Source organism: Chiloscyllium plagiosum, chromosome 1 (genome assembly GCF_004010195.1).
Source record: "Chiloscyllium plagiosum isolate BGI_BamShark_2017 chromosome 1, ASM401019v2, whole genome shotgun sequence".
Lineage (NCBI taxonomy): Eukaryota > Metazoa > Chordata > Chondrichthyes > Orectolobiformes > Hemiscylliidae > Chiloscyllium > Chiloscyllium plagiosum.
The window spans coordinates 80,731,356-80,743,756 of NC_057710.1; the positions used below are offsets into that span (position 1 = coordinate 80,731,356).

The 12,401-nt window shown below is 37.8% G+C and overlaps 1 protein-coding gene across 8 annotated transcripts in view; it reads right to left on the minus strand.

The window, feature by feature from the left end:
- Nucleotides 1-12,401, minus strand: part of micu3a (mitochondrial calcium uptake family, member 3a) — a 198,456-nt gene that overhangs the window by 23,003 nt on the left and 163,052 nt on the right. For all 8 annotated transcript variants that reach the window (XR_006311711.1, XM_043690248.1, XM_043690259.1 and 5 more), the window contains one exon: nt 11,715-11,872. Coding sequence is in view for 7 of the 8 variants with exons in the window: in XM_043690248.1 (XP_043546183.1) it covers nt 11,715-11,872 (158 nt within the window). In the remaining variant the exon portion in view is untranslated. The remainder of the gene's footprint in view (nt 1-11,714; nt 11,873-12,401) is intronic.

The window sequence follows — 12,401 nt, forward strand, 5'->3', positions numbered from 1 at the left end:
CTTAAACATTGTTGACTCATTTGCTTCTACCACCTCACTGGCAGTGTGTTTAAAGCACCTACCACCTTGTGCCACAAAGGTTGTGCTGCACATCACTGTTAGCGTGGATGAGTCCGAGCCCAGAGTGCGGTTCAACAATCGGTAACGTTTATTGATACAGTAACACCGGCGGAGACCAACCGAGGTCCGAATCTCAGCTGTTCTGCTGTTCCCGCGCGCTGCTACACATTATATACCTTCCTTTGTCAGGATGTGAGGATTTTGAGTATGAATGGGATGATAGTTCCCCATCATCGCTGGAGTAGGTGCAAATGGTGGGTTTCCTGCCGTCCCAGGAGAGTTGCAGTGTACACACAATAGGGTGCTAATTGGATTATGTAAACGGGTCCGGGTACTATCTGCTTATCTCTCTCTGAGAGGGCTGGGGGCTAGCACCCCCCTTTGTTCCCTTCGGGTGCTGGTGTGTATTAGTCTGTTCGTTCCTGTCTGGTGGATGCCTGTCCTTTGTGTCAGGATGGTTCTGTATTGATGAATATGGGTGTGTTTCAGTCAGTCTCTTGATTTGATTAGGAGATGGGTTTCCATATTAATTAGCTCTGGAGTTTCGGTCTATGAGTCATGGTTTGTGTCTGGCCTAGTGTGGATTTGATCTGTCCTCTGGCTCCCATCTCCCGGTCACGTGGGCGGACCGGCAGCTGCTGCGTTCTGTGGGTTTTAGCTGCGGCTGCCGTTTAAAACACAAAATGAATTCCTATAGTTTTACCGATGTAGGCATAGTCCCGTGGCAAATGCGGGGCGGCTCTGATGCCCACTTGCATCACCTTTAAGCTTTCCCCCCTCACCTTAAACCTTGCCCACAATACCTCCCACCTCTCACACCCCCAAGTATTTGGCATTTCCACACAGAAAGAAAAAGTCTATCCACCCTATCCATGTCTTTAGTAATTTTACATACTTCTATCAAATAGCCCCTCAGCCCAGTGAAAACAACTCAAGTTTGTCCAACCTCTCCTTATAGCTAATGGACTCCAATCTAGTCAACATTCTAGTTATTTTATTTTGCACTCTATCCAAAGCCGAAGGTATTAATTTTTATTTTCACAACAAACTTCACACTTCCACACATTATACTCCATCTGTCATCTTATTGCCTAATCACTTAACCTGTCTAAATCTCTTTGCAGCCTTTTGTATCCTCCTCATAGCTTACATTCCGACCTAGCTTTTCACTGTCAGCAAATTTAGACAGAGACAGTGTTATGTATCTCAGTCATTTAGATCATAAATAGTTGAGGCCCCATCACTGATCATGTGACAAAGTCACACTTTTCCAACATGTGACAAAGTCTGCCAACTTGAAAAATATCCCATTTATTGCTACTCACTGCTTCCCGACTGTTAACTTCTGTATTACTCCCAATAGCAATTATTACTGCTGTCTCACTGCACTAGGGACCTGGGTTTGATTCCAGCCTTGGGCAACTGTGTGTGGAATTCGTACATTCTCCATGTGGCTGTGTGGGTTTCCTCCATGTACTCTGGTTCCCGCCCACAGTCCAAAGATATGCAGATTAGGTGGATTGGCCATACTAAAAATTGCTCCATAGTGGGTGTGCGGTGTGTGTTTTTGGTATGTGTGGTGTACATGTGGAATCGATGGCCTCCTCCTGCACTGAAGGAATTCTATAATTCTCCTTCATCAGGTGGTTGTGATGAAGGAGCGGCGCTCCGAAAGCTAGTGTACTTCCAATTAAACCTGTTGGACTATAACCTGGTGTTGTGTGATTTTTAAGTTTGTACACCCCAGTCCAACACCGGCATCTCCAAATTACAATTCTCCATAAGTCACTATCTTGCTTATTACGTTGTTTGGAAATTCAGGTACACATCGGATTCCCCTAATCCAACCTACTAGTTTGACCTCAGAAAACCTCTTACAAGTTTATTAAATTTATGAAATACAATTACCCTTCTGTAAAATCATATTGCTGTTGTTTGATCATACAATGGTTTTCTAAATGCATTGTTAAAACTTCCTTAAGTAATAGATTCATGACGATTGATGTCATAATTGGCTTCCAGTTTCCTCTCTCCCATTTTTCTTAAATACTTTGATTTTCTAACTTCCAATCTGCTGATGTTGTTCCAGAATCTAATGATGCCCTTCTAATCCCCACCAGAAGGCCTCATTTTACTTTCACTGGTATTTAAGCAGTCCTCTTCCACTGGTTGTCTCTCACGACCAGGCACTCAATTTCAGATCAATGGACGTGGCAGCAGGAAGCGCGGGCAATAAGAAATAGGAACTGGAGTAGGCCATTCGGTCCCTCAAACCTGCTTCACTACTACCACCTATTCTTCTCAGCCCATGACCCGTTTCCCTACAATTTCCATCCTGGACACACTGATCTAGGGCTTGCATCCCTGGCTGATCCTGGGCTTGTGGGTGGACACTGCTGGCAAACATTGATCAATGATGATTGTCAGCAAGTTGTGCCAATGTCTAATTTAAGACAGAGTAAACCAAACAGATAACCCTACAATTGGATAACTACTATTTTCACCCCAAATAATAGTTTCTAGAAGATTCCCCACCATGTTACAATTGCAATTCTCCAGTCTTCCAGCACCTCCCCAGTCTAGGGAAGATAAAGATTATAGCTAGTGCCTCTGTAATTTCGATTCTCACTTTCTTCAATTTCATTTGATGCATCTCATCCAATCCCGGAGCCTTGTCCACTTTAACTATCAGTAACCTATCAAGTTAACGAATAACCTTCTTATGTGACAGAACTTCCTCAAAGTATTCATTTAATTCCTCAGCGATGCCTCGAGTTCATGTATAAATCCTCTATTTGGTCCTTAAACAGTCCTACTTCTCCTTTTACTACTGATGTGTGTTTAAAATACTTTGGGATTCCCCTAAATGTCAGCCACAAATCTTTTCTTAATCTCAGTTTGCTTCCTTAAGGTTTTTTTCACCTTCCCCTATTACTATTGGTTTATTTTATACCCCACCCTATCATAAGAACACTTCTTAATCTTAACTACTATCTCCTTTTTCATCCAAGAACTCTGGAATGGTTTGCCCTCTCTTTCCCTTTAGAAGGAATATTTCTTAACTATACCCTACCACCTCCTGTTTGAAAGTAGCCCATTGTGTAAATACAATGTGTAATTTCCTGTCAACCCTTTGTTTTAGTCTATCTGGCCCAGCTCTCATCTTGCCCCAATATAGTTAGCTCTCCAAAATGAATTATTCTTACCCCAAATCCTATTGTCCTTTGCTATCACCAACTTAAACCTTATGATACAATGATCACTGTCTGCTAAATGTTCTTGTACTGACACTTTATCTACATTGCCTACATCACTTCCACGAACTAGGTCTAACAGTGCACCATTTTTGAGTTGAACTGGACACCCACTGATGCAAGAAACTTTCCTGACCATAATTTAGGAACATTTGGCATTGGCACAGTGGTAGCATAAAGGATGCACAATCTACATTCAGGAAGTTAAAGTAATCAATTATCATTCTGTAAGGTTTGCATTTTTCTCTAATTTCCTATAGAATTGCTCCTCTACGTACTTCCTACTAATTGACAATCTGTACAGTACACCAAGCAACATAATTTTATTGTCTATTCATTCCTGGAATATGTGTCACTGACCGGGCCAATATTGTCCATCCTGGTTGTCCTTGAAAAGGTGACGATGAGCTGGCCTTCTTCAGCTGCTACAGTCCATTTACTGTAGGTAGATCCACAATGCCTTCAGGGAGGGAATGTCAGAATTTTGACATGACACAATGGCAATATATTTTCAAGTCAGGCTTGGAAAGGAGTTGCACCCTTCTTGTTCTTTAGATCTAGTCAGATCGATTCGATCCTTAAATCTTCTCAGCCATCCTTTTCCTTCAGGATTGTAATGCTTGACTTAACCAATATCAACATCTATCCTCCTTTCCTTCCTTGAGCCAGGTCTGTTATCACCACATCATAATTTCACATGGTAATCTGTGCATGTGATGCCTTAATCTTATTTACAATACTTCATGCATTCACATAGATGTGCAGAAACTCCGATTTAGACTTTATTTCTTTCTCCTTTACTCTGACTTCATCTATTGATTTTCTATTCTCTATGTTACTACTTTCAGGCTCTAAGTATTTTGTGTGCTCTAGTATTCTTCCTCAATACTCTTTCTTGGTTCCCACATACTGCCAAGTTAGTTTAAAGTAACAATAGCAATATACCCCACAAGGAACTTAGACAAGGCTCTGTTCAAATGCCATCTTCCCCACAGCTATTTCCAGAAATCTAAAGCCCTTCCACCTGCATTATGTTTTCTGCCATGCATTAATCTGCCTAATTCCTCTATTTCTGTACTCTTTTGCATATGGGGACTAATCCAGAGATTACCGCATTTGAGGCTTTCTTGTTAATTTCCAACCTAACTTCCTAAATTCTAATTGAAGTACTTCTCCCTTCCTATTCAAGTCATTGGTACCAATGTGAACTATGGTTTCTGGCAATTCATCATTCCTCAGAGGAAGATTGTGCAACTGCCGTGTGACACCAAAGAGTAAAGAATGAAGAAGAATGAAGAACGAAGAACAATAAAGCACATAATCGAGCCATTCGGCCTTCCGAGCCTGCACTGACGTTTTACTCTTTCATACTAAAACGGTCTTCACTTACAGGATCCATATCCCTCTCTTCCCTTCCTATTCATGTATTTGTCCAGGTGCTTCTTGAATGCTACTATTGTGTCTGCTTCCACAATCTCCTCTGGCTGCACGTTCCAGGCACTCACTAACCTTTAAATCTCTTTTAAACTTTTCCCCCCTCACCCTTGTACTTGTGTACCCTAGTAATTGACCCCTCCACTCTGGGAAAAAGCCTCATACTTTCCACTCTATCCATGCCACTCTCAATCTTATAAAACCTCTATCAGGTCACCCACTCAACCTCCTGCGTTCCAGTGAAAATAAACTCAGTTCTATCCAACCTTTCTTCATACCTAAAATCCCTCACATCAGTCAACATCCTAGTAAACCTTTTCTGTACCATCTCCAAAGTATCGACATCCTTCTGGTATTGGAATATTCCAATATTCCAAGTGTGGCCTAAGTAAATTTCCATAAAGATGCAGCATAACTTGCCTACCCGTATCCCCTTCCAAAGGAGGCAAAAGGCCTTTTTGTTTACTACTTTATCGAGATGCACTGCCACCTTCAGCGATCTATGGACTTGCACATTCAGATCCCTCAGCATCATTGACCCTGTCACTAAGGAGGCAACATAACATCCTGCAGTCATGTCTACAACCACATAAACATATGTCTGTACTTATAACTAATGGTATCACTATTGGTCTTGCTTTCTTCTTCCTCCCCTCCTACATAACCAAGTTATTTGTGATGCCACAAACTTGGCTCTGACTACACCATTGAGGAACCAATGCGTTCACCAGCTTCCATAATAGAAAACTGATTTGAGTGAAAGCCCCCAGTGGACTCCTACATTGTATGCATGTTTGTCTTGACTGCTTGGTGGCCATCCATTCCCTTCTGTCTCCAGGCCTTTTAGCTGTGGTGTGATCACCTCTCAGAACATGACATCAATGTAAAGGTCAGCTTCATGGAGGTGCCATAGTGATCCCAGCTACTGCTAGAGTTTTGAAACCTGGAGCTCAAGATTCTGTAGCCGCCAGAATTTTGTAGAATATCTAGGACGAGCAGCGGTCTATAACTTCACACATCAAAGGCTAGACATTCCATTCATTAGAGCTGAGCTCTTATATCACTTAAATGGAATAAATTCATTTACCTTACATCAGCTTTACCCTGATTTAGATTACTTACATTACTTTATTATATTAGCCTTAGTTCTTCTTTACCACTGCTGATTCTCAATTAAATCCAAGCATTGCTATTTCTTTGAAATGATACACTTCTCTAATTTACACCCATTTAAAGACAGTTCCCAGTTGACATTTCAGACTAATCTTTGACTGTACAGATTTTCTGTGATGTCAATATTGCTTTTATCAGAGAGAGAAACTCTCAATTACATGGTCATCTTAGATTTTTATACTGACTTGCTAGGCAGCACGTTTGAAATAATAAATGATAATTAAACCATGAGTTAGTTTGCTCACTAATCCCTAAATTGAACCCACGCAGTCAAACAGATTGTTGAAAAATAAATGGCAAAGAATGAGTTCTATGCTAAGCATCAGACAGGCAAGCTGGACCCAAAAGATTATATTCCACATCATCAATTACCTACAGTTGATCTTATTAGTTAAGCAAATATTTCTGATCAATCTCTTAACTACATTAGCCTAAACACAATTCCAAAGTTGTTAATATGATCAAATGGAATCAAATTTAATTGAAGTATTACAATAATGTATATCAAACCATAATAATTAAACTGGAAAGATATGATTGAGGAAGAGTCCACAAATAAAATCTCTCAAACAAAAAGTCTTCATAATGTTTGAAGTGAGCTCACTGTTACTACCACACTTGATCTTGTGTTATGCAGCAACTATATTGTCATATCTCATCGAGGAAGGTGTGATCAATTATAGAACATGAAGGACACCAGGAAATTGACAATATCAAGCAACTCCTTTGGTAAAAGGAATGGTGCCTAGATAATACATGTCAACATCTTAGAGAAAGTAAGTGCAGACTGAAACATGAAATTCAGAGCTATGCCTGATTTCCATTCAGTTAGTTGATCTCAACTTTCCAAATAAACTGAGCTCTTTCATCTTTCTTTCATCTCCGGGTTGTTTTTGCCTTGATCAGGTCCTAGGTGTAGAAATGAATGTGTGCTGTGGAATTATCATTTCTCTCAGTGATGAACATCCTGCTTGCATGCTGAGCTGTTGGTAATTGTTTGCAATTCATGTACATAAAAATAGGCTGGAGTGTGAATGGAGTTGGAAAAGTTGGCATTAGTCTCTTTCACTGCCATCTTGCTTCAAAGAAGAAAATCATGATTGTCAAAGCAATAGTGCTCAAACTATCACACGTTGGAAGGGGACACAATTTAAATGAAAAACAGTAACTGCTTTTAAAATACTCAAAAACAAAGGTTCAAAATAGACAACTGTCTCAAGAAATAGTGAAGCACAGACCAATTCTTAGACCTTATCTTCTGAGCGACCACAGTAAATTTTTTTTAAAAAATGCAACTTCCAGCTATGTCAACACAATTCTTTTCCAAATGCAACAAACTCGAAGAATGTATAAGATATTAAAATTATTTTTTTAAATTCTTATTTTAACTTTGATAGACATTTTAATACTAGTATAACCCAATAGATGGCAGCAAAGTTTACTAAACATTTTCAGTACAATCAACCCCAAAAAATCCTGATGAACAGTGTCTGCAATAGCAAGACATACCTGTCGCATGTTGCGGTGCCAATCACCCAAATCTCCTTCAAAGACTAAGGGTCAATCCAATTAGTTAGCAATGATAGAAGATGAACAACAACTGAGTCATAATAAGAAGAGGCACTTGCCTTAACAAGTCATAGTTTAATGTGTGATAGAAATAATGACAAGGTATATAGGCTAATTACACTGACCAACAGGAGCCAGAGATGACATATCTCTCTCCACTGGAACCTTGTGCTGGACTTCTCCAATTCTTCACCCAGTACTGTGGGTTACCATCAGACAGGGTGAAACTTAATATAGTTTCAACACTAACATTTTCAGAGCTCACATAATATTAACTATGTCAGTTTAATGTCCTTGATACTTTGTGCTGCATACTACTATTAGGACAGAATGCAAACAACACAGCATCCTCTACAAGCATCCAATTAATAAAAGAACCTCCTTAAACAATCCAATTAAAAGATTGTGAAATAAGTAGGGCAAGATATGAACAAGGAAATGTAAGTTACAGTAGATAATTAGGTACAGAGAGAGAAATAAAGGAAAGTAAAGGATGAATAGATTGAGGCAGAGGGCAAAGAGAAAGTAATTGTTCATTTGTTTTGAAAATACTCTAGTAAACAAAAGCTAAGGAATAAGACTTCACATTTGTAATTTTAATTGTTTTACTGAAAGCAGGTTGGCTGATAATTAATTAATACTTATCACTGTGTTTAAATGATACTGAAATTATTTCACTTGACTTTGAGAGATGAGTTTATCGCTAATCTACAACACAAAGGCAAGAACCTCATGCTGCCAAATGCAACTAAATTGAGAACCGTCACTTTTGTGAAGCAATGCATCTCTAATAGCAAATCAATTTTCACAATTGATAAGGCTTCTGTTCTTGCTTGAGGTTGCTGTGAAAAATAATAGAGATCTTTATCACCAGTCTATTATTTTTAAACTATTTTTGGGCTTATCAATATTACTTGCAACAGCATTTCCTCCAAGAGTTGATTAGTTTGACATCCATGATTGGAGATATTGGCTCGAATTTTGTGGTCAAGGGACAGGATGTTCTACTAACATTGAAGAAAACTGATGGAAAGGAATTGCGGTCAATAATTTTATAATTCCAATGCAACTTTCAATTTGACACATCTATATGGTTCTAGGAACAATGCTCTCATAAAAAATAGTACATAAAAAGTTGAAATTCATGTTAAGTGTTAGGAACAGAGGAAGGGATGATAGATAGACATCTCTTCTTCCCTCACATACCTCTTGACTGAAAGCATGTTTTTTTTAAAAAAAGGTTTTAAATCCAAATGCTTTAATTGTTAGTAATAAGTAGATGACAGATTTTTCTATGTTTTAAAAGAAAATAAATGTTTATTATTCAACATAATAATTGTACACACACTCAGAAAAGGATTACAGAAGCAGCCATATAGTTATATTTTACGATTTCAATATTTCTTTGTTCCATTTGCTTTTCCCTTTGGTGAAGGCTTAAAACAATGGAGATCTGTAATCTTTCTGAGCTACTTAAGTAAAGCTCTAGTAATTTAGAAGAATTTATTTGTTGTTATATATTTGCAGTAACAGATTTATCTTATTATATACCACTTAGGGTGCAAAAGCAGAGCCTGCTACAGTTCAAGTAGAAAGTTCAACTCAGGTCAGAAGAAGGATCACTGGTCTGAACGTTAATTCGGATTTCTCTCCATAGGTGCTGCCTGACCTGCTGAACTTTCCCAGCAATTTCTAAAACCATAAGACATAGGAGCGGAAGTAAGGCCATTCGGCCCATCGAGTCCACTCCGCCATTCAATCATGGCTGATGGGCATTTAAACTCCACTTACCCGCATTCTGTTGATGTTTTAACTCAGGTCTATGCCTACATGTGGGCTCAGATCAGATGTTTTTGTTAAGACTTTTTTTTTGCTCTTGCTGCTGGCATAGATTTTCTGCCTGCCTGATCAAATATGCCTTATTAAACCCTCATCAGAAATCTTGTGTCTGTCATGTGTCCAAAGCATCCCTTTTGATTGTCCTCATAAATAGTTCCTGATAGTTAGGCCAATTGTTTGAAAATATATCATATCATTTTCATAAAATAGAGCTTTTTCATGCATTACTGCGAGCTTAAAAATTTGGAGTTCAAGAGCTTTTATTTAGCTGGAGATATGAAGCCACTACCAAAGGAAGGGAAGTTTTAATTACTTCACAACCTATTCAGATATGAAAAATAACTCAATGTTCTTATAGTTCCATGTGCATTGGCAAGCAAATCAGTCACCTCACTACCCAAATTCATTTTGTGGCTCTGGGAAGTGTCCACTTTTGGTTTATATTATATAAATTCTGCTTAATAGTTCATTCGATCATATTTGATGAGTGTTATTCAAATAACTCATTTTGTATTGATTCCATCTCCAAAATTGCAACACTACAGCTAGTGGAAAAAGGCATTAGTGACATCAACTTCCAAATTTCCCTATTTAATTCTGCAGCTGTGAACATCACAAGTTGCTGTCAATTTTATTAAGTAACAATTGCTAACAATTATAACTGCAAATTTTGGACCATTGTGTGTTTCTATCTAACTACTATTAACCTGACCACAAAATGTGAAAAAGCAACTATTCCACCTGGTATCATTGATAATCCGAAGGATTTTGATCACTAACTGCACCACTGGTATGACGCTCAAACATACAAATGTGTTGGTTTGATGGAGGGGGCAACTTAATATTCTCCTTGGAGCACAATAATATGTTTAAAATTATACAATGACCCAATGAATTGGAGAAATTGATATATATGGCAGCAAGAAAGTAAACAGATGCTTTTTCATCAAAAAGTTTCAAAATAAGTAATGAACTATAATGCCAAATATTATTTGGATTCAGCAAAGGTAATGCCATTGACTGTGAAGGGGAAATAGTTAGATTCTCTCTTGTTTGAAAGAGGTATTGCTTGGCACTTGTGGGCATGAACATTGCTTGCCAGTTATCAGCCCAAGCTTGGATATTGTCCAGATCATGCTCATTTGGAGACAAACTCTCCAAATGAGGATGTTGAACATTGTGCATCATCAGCCAACATTCCCATTTCTGATCATATGATGGAGAGAAGGTCATTAACATTGCAGCTAAAAGTCGTTGGGCACAGGACTCTAATCTAAGGAACTCCTGCAGAGAGGTTCCAGAACTCCAGCAGCCACAACATTTTCCTTTGAGTTAGGTGTGACTACAAGTGTGGATTTTTTGTTTCCCTCCATGATTCCAATTGACTTTAATTCCTTGACACTATACACAGTCAAATGCAGCCTGCATAAGAAGGGCAGTCACTCTCACTTCCCCTCTTGAGCTCAGCATTTTTGTCCAGTTTTGGACCAAGATTGTAATGAGGTCAGGAGCTACTTGGTCCTGGCAGAACCCCAGCTGAGTGCCAGTGAGAAGGTTTTGTTGGATGACAAGACTGCTTTTGTGCTAAACATTGCTTTCTGTTTACACCGCTGAGACACCTGCTGATGCAACACCTGATGCTGCACTCATACATAAGTACAATCTGTAACTACATAGGTACTGCATTATTTACCCAAGTTTCTATTATGTGTTAATCCAAAAGTAATTGCTAGAAATTCAAGGTTGCTGAATTCTGCATAGTCCTCTTAATTCATCTATAACAAAATCCAAACTATGATTTTAAATAATGTTTACACCTAATTTTGCATATGTAAATTTTAGAAGCAACACAAAATTTGGTATAATAGTTAGTATTCTACAATTTCTTTTGAATACTGCCAAAATGAGGACAGGAAATCTCTAAGCTGAAATAATGTGAACACCACTTCTGCTATGAGATAATGTGCAAATTTATGAAGCATTTAAAAAATTATGGACAGCAAATAGTGTATAAAGAAATTCGAAAAAAAAAACTTTGAATCTGTCCACGGTGGATTGTCAATTTAAGTAGGCCATGCTTTAAATGGATGAAAGATTTAAAAACAACACAGTTACGTACTACGACTACATTTCATAAAGGTATCCTTGGAAGTTTAAACATTAAATAGTGGTCTGAGATAACACTGGGCTAATCCAGTAGTGCTACTGTTTACTTCAGCTACACGTGCTTGGTATTGTAGTTGTTTTCAAATGCATTAAAGATGTAATATGTGTTTTTAGATTGCAAGATTCTAAGGTAATTATCACCCATTAAGTTGTAAAGATAAGCAAATATTCTTTCAAAGCAATTTACCATTAATCTTTTATAAAACTATATGTGCTTACCCTAAATCCTCTGTGCAGTCGATCTTTCATAACACCAATGAATTCTTTGTAACTTAGTTGATCATCTTTGTCCACATCAAAGATCTTGAAGACTGTATTTACCAAGTGTGAAGAAAGCTTCAGGTCTGTAGCCACATATACAGCACGCTTAAACTCATCTGGATAAACAACAAAAGCATTAAAAGTGAGACTTTAAATTGCATTTAGAAAAGCTTAAATACCCAGTCAAGAACCTTTTTACATTTTTGACCAAGTTAGAAACAAGAATTTTAATAATGTCTTCTCTACCAAAATACACTTCGTACGATAAAATAAAAGCTAGCTTGCAGAATTGTATGGACTCTATACAATATAATTTTCAGAAATTATATTGTATACACAGCTGCAAAAAACAACTGATTTGAGTAAGTAAATGATTCATCAAAAAAGTGATCTCTGAAATTTAAAGTATTAAGAATGACTTCAATTCAAAGATTTGGTAAATGAATAACTGTTTTGGCAAGTGTTACAGCTTGCTGTTTTGTTTTAGTTAGTGGCAATTTTCTAAATACACAAATATTTTCATATATATCTATGACATTCTATTATCTGGTACCATAATGATTGAAAATATGTAAGTTTTAATACACAACATTCGGCCAAAAACTATTTTTCATAATTTTCTATATATCTCATGCATGAGTTGAA